The 24317-nt window shown below is 35.1% G+C and overlaps 1 protein-coding gene across 1 annotated transcript in view; it reads right to left on the bottom strand.

Moving 5' to 3' along the window:
* Positions 1-23934, bottom strand: part of LOC110453787 (delta and Notch-like epidermal growth factor-related receptor) — a 47178-nt gene extending 23244 nt beyond the window's left edge. Inside the window, exons 1-3 of the mRNA XM_021502939.1 lie at positions 23021-23934; positions 6252-6334; positions 5771-5952 (exon numbers count right to left, since the gene is read on the bottom strand). Of these exons, the coding sequence (XP_021358614.1) occupies positions 5771-5952; positions 6252-6334; positions 23021-23197 (442 nt within the window). The 5' untranslated portion in view covers positions 23198-23934. The remainder of the gene's footprint in view (positions 1-5770; positions 5953-6251; positions 6335-23020) is intronic.
* Positions 23935-24317: the final 383 nt, after the last annotated feature.

Raw genomic sequence — 24317 nt, 5'->3', positions numbered from 1 at the left:
AATATCTATACATTATTGTTGTATATATGTAAGGTATTGAATATGTATACACTATTGTTGTATATATGTAAGGTATTGAATATCTATACACTACAAATGTATTGTTGTATATATGTAAGGTATTGAATATATATATACACTATTGTTGTATTTTTTACACTACGGGTGTACATGTACATTGCATATACTATTGTTGTATATCTACAAACATTTGCATATAGTATCGTTGTATATCAATAAACTATTGTTAAATATCTATACAAGTCAAGTCAATGTTGTTTTGTTTCAGTGTCACATATCACAATTACATTTACTTTACACGTACATAACATAAAAGCACAAAGTTACATAGAATGGCTCAATCATCCTACATAAAATATCGTTAATAGAATTATGTCATATATCAATAAATTGACCGATCCGTCTAGAGAGAAGGTCATCGGGACAAACCCCTATCTATCTCTCTTGACTTTATCAGAGGTTCAACCGGGAATAAGATTATTTTAAAACAAAAAAAAACATATCTACTATCGTGTACATATACACACAGTATTGCCAAATATTATAAACGACGTAATACTACTACTAATTATAAATTACAACATTTGATATAGCCCGATCTAGCTAGAATAAGCCACCTTAAAGCGCTTTACAATGCAGAGATATACAATTTATACAATCAATACAATTAGAATAAACACACTGGAGCTGCCTTATCAGGCTCTAACTACTAGTCCTATGCAACCTGACTAATATCTCCCTTTGCATGTATGCCTAGGTTGTTGTAGTTGCGTAGAAGTGGTACTAACTTAAAACAAAACCCCCTGAAGTATTGATACAGTATCTAAGTTTTGAGAACGAATTGTTTTGGCTGTATCTTACACCTTGTCGCTAAGGTTGACTGCTGTGTAGAATTATGGGGTTATTCTGCGTACTATGCTATTGAACATGGTTTTAGAAGGCAATATTGATCGGTTGCACACATCGTTATCGTTAGAATAGTTACCTTTCTTTAAAGAGATGAACATAAGACACGTGCTTGCACCCCAAAAACTTGGTAGCTTAAGTATGTAAAAACTATATAAATTTCATCCCGCCACACAGTTGTTTAATCATCTTAGGACTTATTGGTGAAGCTAAAGACCAAAACGGCGAAACAGAAAGGGAAGTGAAGAACATTCTTTATTGATTTTCTTTCTGATATGTTACTAGTGACTTTTATCGTTAAAAACAATAATACTTTCTACAGCAACACAAAACCAATACACGAGGACAAGGAATCCAACCTCGATACCGAAAACTACATTCGGAAATCAAATTATGCAAACGTGAGAGTAGAAACCATAAAATGTTCACAAGACACGAAGGCAAAATCATGTATGCTGGAAGGGACAGAATTTAATATTTCTTATATCTCAAGTTGACTAAGAAATGTGTTGTGAAAAAAATAATATATACACATTAAAACACAGTCATCGTCTTGAAAAACGCAAAACACTTGTTCACTTCGATTGATTATGGGTCAATTCAAAATCGTTGCAAACGATAAAATGTATAAAGATTCGAACTGTTGTGTCAGGACAGGTAGCATGACTAAGAAAGAACACTCTCTTGACCATTAAATTCATGCTGTAATTGAAGCTAAGAATGTTGATATCAAATACGATTCATGTATAAAAACTTAATTTTATTATTAATTTCATCTGCCATATTATCTTAATAATATATATGGCTACATATCAAACTAACGAATGAAACAACCATATCTTTGGATTCCAACTTATTTTTATGAAGTTCTGCATTTTAGCTCGAAGATTTTGTTAAATCCAAAGTAAATCTGAAGTCAGCATTTCCTATTATAACTGTCACTCTGATTTCATTTTTCATTTCAAATAGCATGTCGAAGGCATATTGTCTAACTGGTTTTTGTTTAGTGACGTTATCGTTCATGTACGCAAATCTATTTCTCGACAATAGTATTGTTATTTTGCAGTGATTTAAAAAGAATTTCTACCTTATCAGCAAAACTTGAGTTATGTATTTCCTTTTGAATATTGATGAACTGAAGATTTCCTTTAGAAAAGACATTACCATATCAATACTTCGACAGGAAACAGTGTTTTCGTATGCATTAAGTTTCCAGAACATAAAATAATAAGAATACCAATGTGCGCCCTGTGCTGATTGTGTCTTCAAGTGAAGGAGAAATGGGTCTGATGAGTTAAAACATTAGGACCTGCTATCCCGGGAATCACAACCCTCTAATATACATTTATATCTATGTAAAGTCGTGAACGGTCCTACGGTAGAGTAGTTTAAGGATCACTGCCCCTTTGCTTGCAAGATACTACATAATTCCACTGTTATTGTTATACATATAATAACTTCCCTTTAGGTTCGTGTTGGATATGATTCTTTATTTGATTATTTCTTCTTAATTTTTCTTTACTTAATATTTCCACAACAATATGGTTTTCATTCCAGAAATACTGTACCAAGCTATATGGCCATATGAGTTTTGAAGAAAGTTTAAAATATTTGACTTTAGAACAGAGTCATACTGCTGTTTTTGTGTTCTTTAGGTATCTTATATCAATCTTTTTGTATAATAATGGTTTGACTAGTTTGTACACATACATTTCTATTGTTCAGTAAAACTGACACCAGCCAAAAAAAATAAACTTTTCAGAAAATTCCTTGGTGGTTCGACCAGAATGTAATATCACCGCCAGCGCGGCCCGGTGTTGGAGGGCTAGTGATCGTACACGCTCAGACGCTTTAATATCTCCGCCAACGCAACCCAGTGGTGGAGGGCTAGTGATCCTAGACGGTCAGACGCTTTAATATCTCCGCCAACGCGGCCCAGTGGTGGAGGGCTAGTGATCGTACACGTTCAGACGCTTTAATATCTCCGCCAACGCAGCCCAGTGGTGGAGGGCTAGTGATCGTACACGCTCAGACGTTTAAATATCTCCGCCAACGCGGCCCAGTGGTGGAGGGTTAGATTGTAGACGGTCAGACGCTTTAATCTCACCGCCAACGCGGCCCAGTGTTGGAGGGCTAGTGATCTTAGACGGTCAGACGCTTTAATATCTCCGCCAACGCGGCCCAGTGGTGGAGGGCTAGTGATCTTAGACGGTCAGACGGTTTCATATCTCCGCCAACGCGGCCCAGTGGTGGAGGGCTAGTGATCGTTCACGGTCAGACGCTTTAATATCTCCGCCAATGCAGCCCTGTGGTGGAGGACTAGTGATCTTAGACGGCCAAACGCCTTATCCACAAGGCCACTGCAAACCCATTACCAGCATATATAAAACACTAACAACAAATAATGATAAACATGTCAGCTATAATACGACCTAGTAACACCTTCATAGGGATAGTATATCGGTTTATAATCGTGACAGACTTATTCTTTGTATCAGATATACTACAATCTTATGTATATTACCAAGGTTATCTGTTTCAACGTCTCTAATAAGAACTCTAACACAATGTCTGAAACTGGAAACGTAACGACATCACATGTCAGCGATCAATAATAAGGAATTGTCATTTGATATAAGTTCCAAGCTAATAAATCTACCAGATCAACTAGCGATGACAATTTCGACCTAAAAGCATTGTAATGAGATTTTTAGATCTGAACGTGACTTGATAACTAAGCAATGCAATAAGTCACTCCCCCCAACCTTCATCTCCGTCTCCTCCATTACGAACCCCCCACACTCACACACACACACACACAAAACGCCCAATATAGTTCATGTTTTGATATATAAAATAAGATACGTGAAATTAACAAAAAAGTGCCTTTGACCTTTTAATTATGCCAATCACCTCTGTGTTTATTACGTTCATTGTTCAATGGACTAGGTGTTATACTCTGGTGTCGGATTTCTCAGTCCCCGAGATTTGCTGTACCTTGATTGTCTTTTGAGTAGTAGTACGGGTCATGTTATTCACGCTATACTCATTATTTTGTTTGCAATTAACCCGCAGTTACTTTAATTTCTTAACTTCTGAAGGGTTTACGCACTTCCGAAACTGTTTCATGAGTAGTTTTAAGACCAATTTGATTTGAAAATGTTTCATCATCGATGAGTCATATAGGGACGAAACAGTGTAATTCAAGTTTGACATACTGTATCTTTTATCAAAGTTTAAAGTTACAATCACTTCTGTGTGTGTGACGTTCACGAATCACTAGTAACAGAGTCATTACCTCATTCAGGTCGAAAAGCTGATGAATGTATTCGAGAGGTAAGCGTGTTTTCTGAAAGCAAATCTTTCAGAAGACGGATTTGCCGTCAGCAAACTTCTGGTCGGATGGGTAGACGTAAATGTTAACGATATTTTATTCAACCTCAGTGATCTATGTGTATTGATTAAATGCACTAGAATACGTTACCGTGGTTTGATGCCGTGTAGCTTTAGATGTATTTGCATTTATAATAAATAACCAAATCTGTTTTCCTAAGCTAACAGTAATAGGCGTATTACTAATCGCAACCTTACTATGATATAATAACTCTAACCGACACATGACCCATCATCCATCGTAATGTATACGACGTGCAGTCGTAGTGCGCATGTCAGGTGTCGCCATAGTAATTCCTATATCTTGTCAACAATACTTAGCTCAGCTTTTGGTGTTCATATGTAAATCTTTTATATGACCAAATATAGGTGGTTTGGTTAAGATGTCAAGGATCATATAAGAAATACACACCCTCACTTGAAGACGTGCATGAAATAACAATGTGAATATACATTTGATTTGACTTTTTCCTTGTTATTTTGCTAGCGTACTTTATGATTGAGTTTATTCCAATCCTTTTCTAGAACCCCATGGCCTTCGACCTTGTGCTGTCAATTTTCATGTGCTTTGCAAACATTAATATAGCAATCTACATGCTAACCTTACTATGGAGTGTTCAAATGACTGACTATGCTTTTAATGTAGGTCGTGAGGTTTGTATCTGAGCTCTGGTTTACTTTGCCTAATACAAACCGATAGAAATGTAATAGCAAATCCATTAACAATCATTTTGATTTGTTCCCTTAACACACGCCAAACTTGGTCACCTTTTCGTTATAAACTAGCAATTATTACTACATTCAATCTTTCTGAGAAGAGAAATACAGTCAATGACAGTTTCATTTATGTAGGCTTAACGTTAATTTCGACCGGATTTTGTTCAACCATGGTGCCAATTTATGATGGAAAGGAACGCCAATCAGCTGTGTAAATATTGACTTCATATTACCCACTCGATCATTTAAATATTAAGATAAGAAGTGCAGTGGGCATTATATATGTATTCAAGGCCACACTTGAGTCTTCCTTGTATTGCGTTAACACTTCAGCCTGGAGTCATTATCGCGGTATTGAGAATCACAATTTTTTCCCTAATAAATCTTACACGAAAAGATTTGGTTAAAAAAATCTATATGAAGATATACACACAGCGGCAACTCACAACGCCACGGTCTTAAGTGGTCTAATGCACACTTCTGGGCATTGTGGTGACTGCTGAATACACACCTAAAGGATCAATTAGAATATTGAGTCATGGTGGACGCCTGTTCATGGAACCTTGAAATCCTTCTCTCCCCTATTATCGAAATATTCAGCACTGCGAACACATGTAAAACATCAAAGAAAGAAGTGGAAATAGAAAGAAGAATCAACACAAAATAATGGAATGCGAAACAAATGTCTTATCTCTATCAAGACGGTAAAGATATTATAGAGAAATAAAGTTACCTATGAAGAAATGCGATCCAATGTCTAGGGTCAAATCCTCGGAGCATCCACGATCTGTGTTATTTTCGGTTTGTAAAAGTTCGGTCACATTTTCGATGAAAGGCATACTGCAGGACTCAAACGATGCTTTAGGAACTTTCCTCAATGTAAATATTCCCGCTTCAGACACGTTTTTACATATTCTGAAATTTGAAACAAAATGAAATGCAAAGTAATATTAAGGAAATAATGAGTCTTGATAACCCTTTGCAACGAATTAGGATAAGGATCAACAAGGACCCTGAGTCAAAAAGAAGAAACAAAAGGAAAAGAGAAGAGTTTCCGTTCTTGTATAAATAATTGCATATCAATAACTCTCACAACGTATCAGGGATTAATGGTAAATGATAAAATAAGGAGTGAGACAAACATTGTTCTGGTATGCTCATTCATTATGTATCAATAGTGCCCAATTTCTAACTTTTGTTGAATTCTTACGTACCTGATAGGTACACCTGCAGGTACATCAACGTACTGCACCTGTACTGTTTCATCCCATGTGCACACACCTGTCGAGTTACATACCTGTGGAAATTAAAAAAAATATCTCATTCATGTTCTTGTATTTAATGAGTGTCATTCAATAAATTATGTAACTAGTGTCAGGAATCATATGTATGATGTATAAAGTTTGATCTTTCTTTTACATTCTATTGATGTATCCCCCTCAGCAGAAACGCAATTTTGCAATCGCGTTATCCATGACGTGAACGCTGCGTGGTAATAGCTTATGTGAGATGAAACATTCACGTTTTTACTTGGACGTTTTTTCATGTAGAATCATTTGACATCCTTCATTACTTTGCCTTTGTAAAGCTTGGCAGTGATAGTTTTCCCTTTCTTGCACGGTGTATGAGCCACGAGTCCAATAAAACAAAAAAAATGCCATACAAAACTTTCCTGATGCTTTTATATGTTTTGCAATCACTAGCTTTTTTGGATTTCTGGACAATGATTGTTTGTTGTAAATACGCCTCTGGGGTTCAAGTAACAGACCGACGGTCTCATTCCCTCAGATAGCTTTCTTGAGTCGCTATTACCGTATTTTTTAATATTTTTAGAGCAATTCGAACGTTTGATCTTTGTCCAGATGTCAGCAAATGAGGGATCCATCGGGCTTATTCAATTCAAGCACTTGGTCAAAATCTGATGTGTACTGCCTACTGAAATGCGATTCAACGACCATCATCTTTAATAATTGCATTCACAGCAGTAAAGGTTTTCTTTGATGCTGCAACAACTGGCCGGCCTGGCCGTGCGTTCTTTTTGGTGTCAACTTTACTATTTCTTGATGTGACTTTTATGCTGCACATCTCTTCATGTATCATGTAAAGTTTTTTTACAGATTTAGTATCAACCTTCATTTCATTATTGAAAATGAGCCACAAGTCACGAGTGCGTCAATGAATAACTTGATGATGTCGAAATTCTTATTATGTATTGTTCTTTTAATGCTTTGCAGTTTTCTAAGACGCTAAACTATTTTGGCCATTTGTACGGGAGCTGTGTTGTGATATCATTTATTAAAAGGCCCTCGTAGCAAGAAAGGGATGTGGGAAATTTCTATCTTACTCCACATTTCATGTGCATGACCTCAAAATGGGAATGTGATAAGGAATTTTCTGATGTCTGATAAGGACATTCCTGACCGTAATGAGTATGCTAAATCTTCTTGAATTGTTTGTTGTTGTCCAGAAACATAAGGTTAGACATTGATATTTTTCAAAACGATACCAAGGCAAAACGTTTCTTTATAGTTTCTGTGCTTATTTTGGTGATTGGGATGAGATAGTAATACTTTTCATGCACATTAGTGTAAGATAAGGATAAAGAAATCGAACCATTAGGATTTTTAACTTGACACCCTCGCCAAAAACAATTAAAAAAAAAAAGTTCTGATGAAATTTCTCTACCCCCAGACCAAAAGACGACTTTAAATGGGATATTATGAATTTCACAGCAATAGCTGATTCATTGTTTTATATGATTTATCACTTTATCATGAAATATGAAATGGTCGCAGTGTATAACGATTGTAATTCATGAATAGTTTTACACGGATTAAAAAACTTTGATGATGATCTATTTGTTCCAGACGTGCCACATAGGGCACAGAGAAAGCTTACCCTCTTGGAAAAAAAATTGTATTGCGAATATTTTTGCCTTGCTACTTTTTTCTATTAAATTCACTTTTGATGCTGTGGTAATTTGTTTCTATGTTGCCATACAGTTCTTTCACACCAAACATTTTAACAGGGAGCTACTGTAACCTTAATGACAGCTCCGCAACATCGGATGCTATACTTAACACATACTTAAGTAATGCAGCGAATTGTACTTATAACGATACTTTTTCACTATACAGAAGATATTGGTCCTTGCTCGCTGATTGCGCATTATCATAAAAGGTCGTTCTTGTTATTGTTTGCATTCCTTATCCCCGTTAATTGACTCATTGCATATGTATTGTTTGCATTCTCCATCCCCGTTATTGACTCATTACCCATGCATTGTTTGCATTCTCTATTCCGTTAATTGACTCATTATATATGTATTGTTTGCATTCTCTATCCCCGTTAATTGACTCAATTTATATGTATTGTTTGCATTCTCTATCCCCGTTAATTGACTCATTAAATATGTATTGTTTGCATTCTCTAACCCCGTTATTGACTCATTGTATATGTATTGTTTGAATTCTCTATCCCCGTTATTGACTCATTAAACATGTATTGCTTGCATTCTCTATCCTCGTTAATTGACTCATTATATATGTATTGTTTGCATTCTCTATCCCGTTAATTGACTCATTATATATGTATTGTTTGGTCACCTGTCATTGTATTACACTTATGATTCGTTAAAAAAACACAAAAAAAACATTATTTCTTAATAGAATGATTTAAAATAACTCTTTATTGCCGTAAGGATATAAAATATTCATTATAATATTTAATGTCCAAGTCAGATCCCAAAGCTCATCCGAAAAAGATCCAAAATTCACAGGATTGGAGGGAACACCAAAACAAAAAAATATAAATAATTCATTCCTGTTTTCACGGCAACCTACTTAAAACGACAAATCATTCAATGACATTTTTATTTGAACAACAAATAAATAATGTTGTTAATCGGAATAAAGACGTGAATGTATTGTGTTTGCTTTACATTTTAGATTTATCTGACTCTGTAGAATTCTCTTGTCCTGCTATTGATTTGTATTATGTAACTTTCGTGCGTGATCAGGGGATGTAGTACTTCGACAGTGAAACGCTGCAGCAGATGGTTTTATTTTTTTTATTCAAAAATAGAAAATTTAATTACTACTGGCTGGTAAATTGGATTTTCGGTGTCGACCGACAGGTATACCGTTGACCTAGAAAAGCCTCCCTATAAAGTATTCCAAGATTAGCCCAGACAATGTTGGCTTCTGGCCATATACTAGAAACACTGTATTTGGCATTCTATTATTGCCATTCCATGTAAAACGTATTTAAATTTTATTTTATTTCTGAGTTATGAAATCTTAACCGCGCATATTTCCTAAACACATATAAAAAAATTATGATCTTAACAGACTGGCAGATACGAAAACGTTATGTTTTGACACTGCCAACTTGCTAATAATGCAATTTTGTTTATATTTGTGAGTCACGTAAGCATCTGGCACTTGTCCAGATATACGTGTTGGATCGTGTAGCAGGTGGTACATTGATGGTTTAATAGGTGAACAATTATATGGATCAGTTGATCATGAAAAGGGAGGACATCACATAAATCTGACAAAAAACAGATGGAATAATATCTTTGTAGGGAAGTGATATGTCTCCCTCCGGTTTATGACCCGACATCAGGTACACTGTAAATATTGGCTCCAACATCAAAGCATCAATTTGAGTCTGATCGTTAAGGTAAAAGATACAGGTAATGACCCTTTTGCGGGTACAAAAATTTGCAGTTTTTCACCTGAGACCAAATTAGCGATGTTTATATTTTGCATTACAATGCTAACAGCCATTTAGAGTATGCTGCTATACCGTTGGGGAATGTTTCAATTTTGAAAAAAACAATGAATAAAGCAAAGTATGTCTAAGAAACTCGTTCGACAGTACTGTATGTGACCCTTTTCTTCTAACTCCGAGACCGAAAACTACTGACTATAGTGGAGCGAGGCGGCTATCAACTTAACATGAAATTGTTACACAGATGATTACCGTATTGCTGACGCATTGATTGGCTTACTAATTTTGAATACTTCCTTTTAAGTCTAACAGATGCATCATCATTATTGTTTTCATAATCTTTCATACATTTGAGATTTATTCTTTGCATTTCAAAACACATATCAATACTATTTGTTGATTCATCATTTACAGGAGCGTGTGCGACCATAAAATATAAAATGGCAATAATTAAACGATAATTTGTTTTGTCCCAACGTGTTTAGTAATAATGAATCCTTTTTTTTTAAATAAACAATACCACTCATATGCCTGTATCTGAAGAATTAATTTTGCGGACGAATACACCCATGAAGGCGCGTAACTCATGAGAGGATGCGAACTTCCGCGAAGTAAACAAGTACTTTCTGTCGTCAGGTACAGGTATTAGGTATTTTCACCTAAACATTGTCCTTTATATACTTGTTTCTATTAAGAAACTTCCTTCATGATAAACCCAGCTTAATACTCTATTATCTCCCCAAAGTCTTACACTAACATTAATGGTAGACAAACAATAACAATGTTATCTTTGTCACGTAAAACTGGCACCAAACTGTTTTGAATTGAATATACCGATAATCAGTGAAAAGAAAGTAGTGAGTTCAATTCAGTTATAAATTTTGGCCATGCGTCTCATGTGGTCTGAAAAGATCATTTGTCATTTTATTTTAACAATTAAAAAAGGTTAAAGTAAAAATTAGATCAGATTGAGAAAAAAAACCAACTCCACACAAAAAATCAAGAAGAGAATACGGAACTGTCAACTCATCCATAACTCGAGCTCAAAATCGATAAAACTTGGGCAAACTATGAACAAAGGGAATATTTACATAGAGACTCTAGGGGAAATACAAGGAAAATAAGACCAGGTTTATTGATGACATCCACCGTGTAAATCAAGTCCAAGCCAATTAATGTCACGTCATCATATGGAGAAATCAGGAAGCAACATAACAACAATGCAATCTAATGAGCATAATAAAAAATATCGACCTTCATATGCCATTATATGTCAGTATATTTTATATCATAGCTTCGTTCCCTTCATTTCAGGCAAACATTGGTGTTTTCAACTTATACAATGTCAGTGATATAATTGAAAATGAAAACCAATAGTTAGTATTCTTTGCTTTTAATGGTTGTTTTGGTTATCAGGGATAGTCGCAACTCAATGATAATAACATTCATGTATTACTATTCAACATTTAGTTATAATTTAATACGTGTATCGTATTTTTTTGTTCCTTTCATAGAACAGGCAATATTGAATGGCAGTGCTATCAAATAAAAACAATGACGTCAAACATTTTTCCATGATATCAATACTTGACGTGAATGCCAACGAAGTTGTAGGGTATATTGTAATGCAATGGTAAACATACACAAAATGAATTCCAAAAACAACTGAGCCTTGTTTGTTGGGAGTAATTCAAGGACGCAGTATAACCTTCAGTACGTCTCTCTAAAGCAGTTCGGTAGTTATTCAACTATCGATTTAGCGTCAGACTTTTGTTTTTCATAATTAATTGTTTTAAAGGCTCTCATCCATTTGTTGTAGCTGAGCACGACTTTCCACTTATCCTGATTAGCGTCTGGCCCATTTTCCTACCTTGAGGACAGGCTTCCTCTGACTCGATCAATCAGGATCATGGTAAGATCTACAGTGTATATGCTCTAAAGATTCACGGAACCGTCATCAACGAAAACAGCTTCCGTGAATTAAACCAATTACACAGAATCTTCAATGTACAACATTTTATCTTTCAAGGAGCTTTCGGCAAGGTTATTGAGTGAGTTAAACTTCTGGAGAAAGTATCAGTACCCTGCTATCGCAAGGAAGCAAATACACCAAAACTACGCCTCCAGCACACACGCATATATTTCACACATGGCATAATGTCATTAAATGACCTCAGCTGTTCATATAACACTAATCCTGTTAACCAAAACAAACCAAATATAATTTAGAGAAAGAAAAGGCATCCTGCTGTGTCCCGTGGTATGTCGTAAGAGGCAACTACACGTAACTTAGGAAGGATCAAAGTTAACGGCTACTAACTTGGCTCATCCCTGCAGGGTGTCTTCTGTTAGGGGACACAAAAAGGTATCTGCTGCTCCAACGTTTCTCTCTTCCCTGCTATTTTCTTCGGTGTTTTTTCCCCTAGGAACTCGACTTCATATGACCACAAACAATAAAAATCAATACTGGAGGAACTCAACAGTCGTAATCGTGATATAATTTCAAACTATATAATTGTATTTCGGTGTCAGTGATGTTTTAACACATGTAACAATAGGTTTGGGTAGGTTGATGATCTGCATTGAAGAGTAACATCAGGACAGGTGCAATGTGTGGGACAGACGAACTAAAATCGCAGGTAGAATCTTTATTACAGTGCGTGACGTTTTCCCTTTTATTTTGGCGTCACCTCTGTTTTGATAATTGTCATTTCTGTTAATTTGCAGTTCCCATTGTGTCCTGGTGTACGGATGATATATCATATAGTAAATAAAGAGATTTTTGATTTATGCAAATGGCAAAATATTTTGAAAATATTTATACCTGTTGTAAAAAAGTATCATTTTCCTATTTTGGTCATGATACCTCGGGGTTTGAAGTTGAAGTGATATCAAATTTGAATATTGCAGCGTTTGACACCCCAAACAGCTGTGGCACGCGAAACACTTTTTCGAAAGAAAATGTCTTTTTAAGAAACAAATTAAATGAATTTACAGATATTAGTGTGACTTAACGAATGAGCTATTTGAATGGTATACACATACATAATATATGCTATGGTTACAGATGGGTTATGGAGGATTCTGTGTTACTTGTAGTACCATTCTCCTTTCAAAAGCGCTCTATTTTACATGTAAAATAAAACAGACATCTTTGCGTTAAAAATTTAACACAAGAATGCATTTGGTAAACTCGTGTCTGTATGAAAAAGACAACAAGGTGTAGTTATTAAATTATAAATGTATTATTGTATTTATCGCGAACAGATTGATAAATGACAAATGATAAAATAAAAGGAACCTACGATGCACGATAACAAAAATATCTGGCGCAGAAATCAATGATCTACGGAAGGGTTATCGTTTATTTTACTGCCTGCGGCACCACCTTGATTGTTACTATGGTAACCGTATGTAAAATAAGTTATTGTTGGGAACAATTATTATTTCACAAAGGAACGTGTCGTTAAGTAAAAGGTTAATTCAATTCCGATATATTAGTATACGGTATTGAAAAAAGAAATTCCTTCACAAATTCCTGTTTATGACATGCACTATTTCAAATTATAAAGTTCTTGTTGTTTTTAATTATTTTGTAATCGCTCTCTTTTGAATTTTATTTTTTTCCGATAATCTCAAATTAAACAGTTCAGTGCGAAGACGACTAAAACTAGTTGACAAGGCGATTCACTTCTATTATAAACAATAAGTAGAAGTGGACACGTCAATGGTTTTACAACGCATACAAATGAGAAACAAAGGCATCCTTGAAGTTATTGTTTGTGTTTTGTATTCAACAAGTTTCCGTATCAGCTCCATTATTTCTGATATTTATAATGTTTTCGTGTATGTTAAAATGCTTTCCTTGGCATGCTTGTTTTGGTTCTGTCTGACTGTTTTTATAAGTAAAATAGTATCGTTGTTGTTCAAATGTTTTTGTACAAGGCGTGGTTTTCGTATTATCCCAATAGTCTTTATTCTTGTCACGTTTTTTTATTCGTTCAGATGATTTCTATGATGAGTATGATTGTTCAAAGATTTTTTTTAATGTTTGGCGTGTTTGTGAAACGAATACGTAGTTGTCTAGTTCATACAAAGTGCAAAAGTTTGAACACATTTATTTTTGAAAACATAACATTCAAATTCAGAATGAGATGCGGATGGAAAGACGAAACAGCTGTATGATGCAGTGTAATTTCCGTATTTGTGACTTACCGCATCAATTACTAAATTTTAAATATGCGATCATCTATGTGTGTTTTACGTTCGTCGTTCAATATACAAGGTGGTAGACACTGCTGGGGATGTCTTAGTCCCCGGTGTTTGACGTACATTGATCTCTTTTGCCTTTGTTTCATATTGTACACAAGTTACTAATTTATTAAAATTAACCAATGCTCTAAATTTTTGAAATTCATTAAATAAGGATTTGTATGCACCTTTCCTGATTCAACGGTAGTTAAGACCTATTTTGGTCAACGGTTTGGTCTCTAGCATCACCGATGAGTCCATGAAGCACGAAACACCTGTGTGTGTCATTGTATCTTTTACTGGCGATGACTTAATATTCAGCTTCAATCACCTGTGCGTGTGACGTTCATCGTTTTGTACGGTTAGACATGGACAATCTAACAAACTTTCTAACGATGGCAGGCTGGTGAAACGGCTAAATTACTGAGACTTCTTTATGTAGGATAAGGCCCATCTGTCTGCGAACATACTGTCTGGATTTTGGGATACCCGGATTAGTGTCGGTTGGATAAACGAGACTCTAAAATGCATTCAAAGTTGTTAACAATCGTCTAGAGATCAATCAAAACCATTCATTAGATTTCAACCATGCTAAATTTAGGGGGTTTCCTTAGTGTAACTTCTCGTGTTCTATGAACGATTATAGCAATCATATTATTGATGAGAGATCAAAGTTTGTTGCAACGTTTCAAGACCGACGGGTCCTTTTGTCAAGCTATGGTTGCTATGGTAACTTGACAAAGGGACCAGTCAGTTATGAAATGTTGCCATACGATTAATACGTACGCGGCGTTTGTGTATAAAATATAACTTTGATTTTACATACATTGTATTTCCAAAATGATGAATCTTTCTGAATATAATTGACGAGATTTGCGCTTTGAGATCAGGAAATCAAATAAGCATGTATTAAAGTACGGGTATTAAATGGTAACCACACTGCCTTACTGGTTTGTAGGTTAACGAAAAAAACAAGCCATTTACTCAGACAAAACAAAAAGAGATACACGTTTTCTTGTGTTTTGTTAAGCGATAAATGTAGCATGTTATTGCAAATTTTGAAATGCCAATAAAAATCAACATCTTTTAAATATTTTTCAAAAGTCGCAAAGAATTGATAAGACAATAATGTTATTGTTATTGTAATTGACAATATTTTTTATCCAAATTCACACAAACACATTTTTCTGAAGAAGTTGTCTAGTGACCTTAACAACTTCATGCACTTCAACGTTAAATAGATAACACTCCACAGAGTCTAAGAAAACATAACTGGATTTGTTTATTACAGCAGAAACCAAGAAAACTAAAGTCTGCTGAAGCCTTAATTCTTGATACCGGTTGATAATTGTTCATTTATTCCTTTTTCTGTTGTTAAACTATTTACACTCTAAAATGTCCACACTAGCGAGTTAATAACGTATTAACTGTAGCTTTTATGTTTTGCACATACTCTTACAATTACAATTCAACAATATAGCCATCACATTCTCTTACAATTACAATTCAACAATATAGCCATCACCTACTCTTACAACTACAATTCAACAATATAGCCAGCCATCACATTCTCTTACAACTACAATTCAACAATATAGCCAGCCATCACATTCTCTTACAACTACAATTCAACAATATAGCCAGCCATCACATACTCTTACAACTACAATTCCACAATATAGCCATCACATACTCTTACAATTATAATTCAACAATATAGCCATCACATACTCTATCAATTACAATTCAACAATATAGCCATCACATTATCTTACAATTACAATTAAACAATATAGCCATCACATACTCTTACAATTATAATTCAACAATATAGCCATCACATACTCTATCAATTACAATTCAACAATAAAGCCATCACAGACTCTTACAATTACAATTCAACAATATAGCCATCACATACTCTTATAATTAAAATTCAAGAATATAGCCATCACATTCTCTTACAATTACAATTCAACAACACAGCCATCCCATTCTCTTACAATTACAATTCAACAATAAAGCCATCACATTCTCTTACAATTTCAGTTCAACAATATAGCCATCACATTCTCTTACAATTACAATTCAACAATATAGCCATCACATACTCTAACAATTACAATTCAACAATATACCCATCACATACTCTTACAATTACAATTCAACAATATAGCCATCGAAAACTGAAAACTGATTACACAGATCGCTCAGGGCAGAATGTAAAAAAAGTAATGCAGGCAGCAAAGTGCTTTCGGTCGGTAATGCCAACTGGCTCCAGTTTATACTAATAAGATAACTTTATCGAAGTAAATGCACTTTTGCTACTGCGAATCCTGAAAAATTCCAGCCATGTTGCCTCGTATTTGTATTTGTATTTGTGACCTCATTAAGATCATAACCCAGCCATGGCATTCATAGCTCAAATGACATTGGTAGCTTGTTAGAATGCCAACTTATACTATTATACAGTGCAAGAGTCTCCTATATCGTGTTAGTGTCAGCTAAGGATAACACAAAGACAGGTCGTCTTCACAGACATGTCATTATAACAATAAAGCAACTCCGGGGGATTATTAAATCGCGGATACGATAGTTTGTAGCCATGGAACGCGGCCATACTTATCTTGTATGCGTTGGTTTGATTTCCCATGAAACCTCACCAAATATTAAACAAAATGGGACAAGATATTTCAGCACGCTCATAGAGCTGTAAGACAAATGTCTACTACGGTTAACAGCGCTCGACTTTAACCGAAACAAGAACATTTAGCATCGTAAATCAACAACATCTACAACAATATACAGGGACCACGCCGTCGTAAACCATCAGTGTACGTCTACGTGTATCCAGTAAAATACTATAACACGTTAGCCCTACTTTACTAACTTTACAGTTATGATGACCATGTAAAGTTCGCGGATAAATAAATCAACTTTGATGTTTGCGTGTGTGTGAAACAGAGTTTTAATGGAATGACACCATTTAAAAAAACTCATAAGACGAGATAGCGTATAGAATGAAATATGATATTTTTCTTTTGGGAGTGAGAATGATACGTGTATATGGTGACGCACACCGTCTGGTTGATATCACACGACACATGCCCTTTATATGTTAAAAGTATCCGATTTAGCATTTGAGAAGGCATTGCAGAGCGACAGTATAGACTCAATCTCATGTCCATAAACTGTCATATTGATTTCAGAAGAGGAAGAATGGCGTTTAGCATGGAATGGGTTTGTATCGTAGTTGACATGAAATTACTGAATTTTGTATAAAAAAAGTTGACATAAATAGAGACCATAGGGACTAACTCTGTGCCCGATACGTATGCAGGTCACGGCGGACTTATCAGATAGCCGTACCTGTCTTATACTTGTATGGCAAGAATCAAATATTTACAATGAATCACGCTACTTGAACGTGCGAGAGAGCGTTGTAGCCAGCCGAACCTACTTTTAAGACATCGTAGATAACATTAATGGTTTCACATGTGGTCGCATATAACTCAAACTAATTCTACAGAAGTAAACGTCCGCGCATGCGCCACATATGTATGTCATGTTTATGAGTTATTTTCATTTCGTACCTACAACGGTGTTTTATATGCGTAGTATGACTCTTGTAAAAAAGAATGTCGCCAACATACCGAATAAATGTTCCAAGTGATTTCTGCGCGCAATAACATTTGCGAACAAAATACGACTTTGTGGTGAAGGAATAACGTAACGTCGTCATACAGTCAATTAAAAAAACCCTATGCCGTTTTAGATTAGATTTATTTTTATATAGGTATAACGTCATCTCAATGGTCATGGGCATATGGAGCCTGCTGCTTAGGATTAAAAAAACTGCCGAAAAGAAGTAGGTAGGAGGGAGAAAAATCACCCAGTTTTGCTTTGGGGTTCTCTGATCAATTCCGAGCTTTCCATGTGGAATGCAAAGAAGAAATCTTAAGTAATGCAGGGGATCCACATTTGTCGTCTCTACTGATGACACAGAAGATCTAGTAAATGGTCATGTAACTACGCTGTGAGGAATATTTGAATTCATGGAAATATTAAATAGTGATGTTAGAATAAGAATCTTCGGAATAAGATTCTTCTGTTTGGTAAATAATTAAAAAGGCTAAGTTTGTTTTGAACATAATCAGGAATTACAAACTTATTTTGCGAGCTTTCGAAATCGTCTAAAAAAATATTCGTTCTGAACAAACAGGTGTCCCTAATTGTAAAGAAAGAGAAACTTTGCACATACACAAATGATTGCGTCTTTGAATTTTGCAATAGATGTAAGGGGATATAGCACGTCTATTCTTGGTTTTCTAAAATTATCAATAGAAAAATCCTGTGTGTTACTTTACTGCGCAGTGAAATTGTTTACAGAAACAAGAAAGAGGAAGGTTTCGAACAGTAATGAAAACATTTATCAAAATGGCATTATACACGGTACATGATAGGGACACTTTAAACTCCGTGATATAAAAAACAAACACATCCACCTTGAAAAAAAAAAAACAATATCGAGAAAACCCTGATTTAAACGATATCCAATTTCAAAATTACAAAACACGACAACAATTGAGTTGCATAAATACACAAAAAGTCTCCAGGAACCTAATGGTGTGGCATTGTAATTCTCGGTATAGATTTGTGTTGGGAGCGTACAGCTCGTGTAATATTACCGACTGGTGTATGACTAGTAATTTGGCGTCATACATATCGGATGTGACAAGAGATTCTGTTTCATATGAGATTTATGAAATGAAATGGAGATTTGTTTTTTCATTTTAGGTAATCTCTTGCGAACTAAAAGGACAGATTTCCGACAGGTCTCCTAAATCACGAATGAAATGGAAACGCGTTTGTGATTCATTTCATCACATGATCAAGATTCGGTTTTGCAATATAACACTATTTACATTGTAAAATTTCACCATCTTTGCTGGATATGTATTGTCGCATTGTGACGTCGATATCTTTGTCAATATCACACTTTTAAGTGTATTTCACATAATTTTCACCGTCAAAACAATCTATACCTGTTTTACTTCGTGATTCTTAAAAAGAATCAAGAAAACAAATAATGATTCTTAAATGCATAGTTGTGATGCCAGGTAGCCTATCACATATATTGCAGGCTATTATTAATACAGCTCGACTAAAAACAAACACTCATGCTGATACATACAAAGTGTTTTATGTTACATGGTAACAAAGCATATAATATTAAACACTTCAATATCTTATTTGTTATTCAGCAAAGGAAGTTTAAATCCATATAGACTGGATATCGGTGTTCATGATTTTTTTTGAGATTTGGTGACGTCATTCAGGTCAGAACAATGCGATTGTGAGAAAATATCGAGTGAAAGTCAACTTTGCAATTTGTGGCGTCATTTCTTTCTAACTTTATGACGTAGCAATGGGTCATATTACACAAGTCCGTTCATACGTAAACAAGTATGGCATCCGTTAATGCACCGAGTAACTCGGTCATCATATAATAACTCCTTATTAGGAAATGACTCCATTATGAAACCATCTGTATGTGTCTATTATTTTGACTTGTATTTAAGGAAACCAGAGATGATTTATATTAGCTGTACAAAACGAGTATTTATTGATACAATATACTGAGACGTGAACATTCATGACTGTATCTGATGCTTTTTTTTAAAAGGCTTCTAAAAAGTTCGGAGCTATTTCACCAAGTCTGATTCTCCATGAACTGTTTCTTTGCTCATATTTTGCACTAGTTTTATCAATGTAAAGTTTGGATTACGGGTTGATAACTCTGGACCTTCTACCTATTCAGGTGATATTGCCCTTTCAACGAAATTGTATAAGATCATGTGCCATTCATTGTTGCGTTATCAGTTTAAATAGTTCTGCAATAGCGATACCCTATTATATTTCAATAATGAACGTAACTAAGACGAAAGCGGCAATAAAATATCTTCAACTCCCAAACAAATCGATGATGGCTTCACTAGAACATTTAAGAGTGAATCATCGTCATATGCTGTGGTGAAATACATTGATCCACATTGTTTAAACAGAAGACAAACATTAAACATGACCCTAAGTCAGGTATTCTAAAAAAAATGCATGAAATGCTGAAAATATCCAAAGCGTTGACAAACAGGTTTTGCGATGAAGATGTGTTGTTATGTCACCTTATAGAAGCTAAAAATGGCGTCATATCAAAGCCTGGCAATAAACCAGATATTACATAACTGAGGAGTTCTTTACCGTAGCTCTCTTCTTCTACCTTATCATTGCCGGGACAACAGACTTTCAAAAGTATATCTACTTCCAAAATGAAAGCCGAGTTATATGGACGGTTCGTTAAAATAAACGACAAGATATATATCTACTGATGACGTTTATGAGTCTCAGGGTTAGACTTTCTGCAGCGAAATTAGGTCGGCACCGTGCTAAATAAGATAAGGTACAGGGATAGTGAATTGCAAAATGTTAATGAAAAAGTTGCAACTAAGAGTAGATCGGGCTACCAACGAACATATCAAACACTTCCGCCCCCTTGTAACATATACGTGTTATGTTGGCATTCATGTCGAACTTATGAAAGCCCTTTATTACTCATTTTAACGATAAACACACATACTAATAAGAAAAACATACATGTTTATTTGATTTTGTTCACTCCGAAGATCGTTTAAAGCCTACACCCACTTAAAGATCGCTTACAGTTTTCTCGACAAACCGTTCGTTTAGTAACAAGAGCTGCTAGAGAACAGCATAGCTTGCCTATTGGTGATATATGTTGTAAGATAGCAAATATCAATAGAAACAAATGTACAATAAAACCTCGATATAATGCCCGTCATTTCCTTTTTCAACTCATTTAGCGCCAACATATTTTCAGGTCCCTTAATTATGTTTTTCTTAAGAATTCCTTATACGTTTCCCACGATTTATCGCCAAACCCTTTTATAATGCCAACAGCGTATTGATCATGGTGACCGATTGAACACGGCACAAAAGAAAAGTGCCCAAAAACTTTAACCTAGTTCAAATAACCAGTTTTGGCCCCTAAAATAATTAAAATATAATGCAGAACCTTGCTTACACTCCATATAAGTACTTTAACTTTATAATAGGCAACAGCCTATAGTTATCCAACAATACACAAAACAAATTGCCCAAAATATTTAACCAAGTCCAATTAAGCTGTTTTGGTCAAAATATGAAAGTATTGTCCAACACATTGCTTACACTCAATATAAATGACTTAACCTCATAATAGTCAACTGTGTGTGATCCAACACTGTCTGGAAAAAACTTGCCCAAAGACTTTAACTTAAGAAGGTGGGACGCCGACCCCGGGGTATCAACATTAGCCTCCATATTCTCCGAATAGGCGAGCTTAAAAGCATTACTTTTACAAAACTGTAAATACATTTCACAAACTGAAACTTTGAATTCAAAAATAAACATTGTAGTTTACTTATATTCCATACTCACAAAATTTTAACATTTCGGTCTTCAGCATGCGTATGGGATTTATAAATTGAAACATGTAAGCTCACTTCCCTTTATTTGTCATTTTTTGTGCTTCTACTTACACAGAGTCAGTGCTGCTACTGAGAACATTGCAAATCTATCAGTCGATTTATCAACACAATTAATTGAGATTCAATGTAATTCTATATATGTTCATAAAATATGTAAAAAATATATATTCAAATAACAGCTCACCACAAATCCCAAACTTATCCTCCTTCGTTTTTGATTTCGTATATATTCTACTTTCAGCTTTAATACTTTTTATCATAGAGCATTGAAAACATGTTGACATTAGAAATATGTTTTTGTTTTGTTTTATATATTAATGAATCTGAACATATTTTTCTATATTTTTTTGCAGCCGCTGTCATCGTCTTCGACGACCACGATGCCTAAAACGACGACGACGATGCCGATGGCGACGATATCAATGATAGTGAGGAATATGTAAAGTCTTTTATGAATGGTCATTTTGATTTGATCAATTGATAGACGACACATTTTAAAAGTATACACGAACATATGCAATGGTAATGATATAAATCTTATTACATAAAGCTAAGTATATGTAAGGTATGCTACATCTTTATATGGTAAAGAGTTAGTGCTATACTCTACCAATGACTAGTTGTAGATGTGACAATGACGGGTAAGATAGAGATACACGCGAGGCTACATTTATAGTAATGCCATATAAACGACACTTTACGTCCTCCCTTTCATGTTTCATCAGTATTAGAGTATATCTACAGAACACTTCTTGTTATGCTTGTATATGGTGTTATGGTACATTACGGAATTATATCCATAGATAAACTTATAAAAGTGTTGTTTTTTTGCGTAATAATGGAGTAGGAGAATATTTCCATAGAAACTGATTCAATAAATTGGTAGTATTTTGGTGTTTATGATGATGTATGGGATAATATATATATGTATAGACAATCAGTTGAAATGGTTACATCATTTGATATCAAAGATACATTACGAGAGTATATCTGTAGACAACTTATCCTAATGATCGGAGCGGAAGTATAATTATAGAGTTCTTAACTAAGTGTATTATCTATATGCAAGAAGTGTAGAAGCCTCGTAATAGGAGATGAAGCACGAATACTATGACAAGTAATATATTGGAAGTAGTTATGGCATTAAAATACATGTACCTTTATTTAAAACATCGCCTGTTTATAAAGAAAAGATAATTTGTTTTGCAATAAGCAAATAGACACAATGTATCATGAAATACGTTACAACATCAACGCAAAGATTTTCATATCTATATTCGTATTTGAAGTATTTCACTATGGATGTTTAGTGTGTACTTAAACAATAGAATAAATATAGATATATTTATTTACATGTAGAAATCACTATACTATTTAAGAATGGGCACGGCATGGATTAATGCGTGTTTTGAGTAGTGTGTACAAGAATAGACATGCTAACGGATTGTACTTACAGATAAAGTTTCCTGTAATTCCAGTTCCAGACTGGTGCCGGGGAGCTTTCCCCAGGTCGCACATCCCAAGGGAACTGAACACAGATCAGATACAGCTCCGTCCACTGTTCCACTTGTCAGAAAACACAAAACAAATGTACATAACACCGAGAACGTCAGGACGTCTTGGACCTTCATTGTTGTTCCACACGAATGCTGTTCATTCACGGGAATCCACCCACACGCGGTAGAAGTAGAATCAATGAGGCAGGGATACACACATTAAGGCTATAATTTGTACGTTTGAATCTTGGAATCGTCAAATAAGCTTTCTAATTGAATATATCTTCCTTTTCGTCAATATTGCGCTGTAGGGTAATTGTATAATTGCATCAATAATATGAATATTGCGTTAACAGGAAGGATGCTTACTCCAATGTTCGCTTATATCTTCACAGTACTGCTTTATACACCTCCAGTCAAAGATATGTAACCGTGGAATGAATATTTATACTGCTCCCGCATTCGATACTAATTGTACCCCTCCACCGTAGAGAGAGAGTTTGTCTATCCTGATACGGGACAGGAGCCCATCTCACATATCCGGCCTTAATTATACACCGGACGTGACATACCCAGACATTGAAGGATGAATCAAGGATTGAGTTCAGTTACATATATATTCCAACGCTGAATCTCATACGCGTTGTTTAATATATTGTGTACTCTAGGAAAGTCCGGTCCTATTGGAAATAGACAAATGGGCTACAGTCTTTGGCATTACCCACCAATGTTAAAAGATCGAGAGTGTCTGATGGACAAAATTAGTCTGTACGAGATACACTTCTGTGGCAAAATTAACAGATGGAATATGTCTGATGGACACAATGAGTTAGTATATACCCTAGGGCAATTGTAATAGATCGAGTATATTCCGTGACACAGATGCAGCGTATTCTCCAAAACAAGGTCGGTTGTCACAAAGCATAGATGTGGGTCCGCTTTGAACGATTATCGAAGTATAAGACAAGTTTATTTGTTTATTCAAACAAGAAAACTGCTTGTTATTTCATGAACCTACGGATGAAAACTACAGATTGTAATAAACGTCCATCCAGTCTCATTAAGTGGTCCTCGAATGTCATTTGTATATCCAATCTGGTAGCTCTGTAGGGATTCCTCCGCGAATCATGTTTCCACGTCTGCCTTCGGGCGTGGTATCTGGAGTACTGGAAACACGGCAAGGTTATAGTGTATATAATATTAGTTAATACAGGTAATTCATTTCTGGTGTGGAGACGTGGTCTTTTGGTGTGTA

Source organism: Mizuhopecten yessoensis, unplaced genomic scaffold (assembly GCF_002113885.1).
Source record: "Mizuhopecten yessoensis strain PY_sf001 unplaced genomic scaffold, ASM211388v2 scaffold7507, whole genome shotgun sequence".
Taxonomy (NCBI): domain Eukaryota; kingdom Metazoa; phylum Mollusca; class Bivalvia; order Pectinida; family Pectinidae; genus Mizuhopecten; species Mizuhopecten yessoensis.
This window is presented reverse-complemented; position numbering and strand designations above follow the sequence as displayed.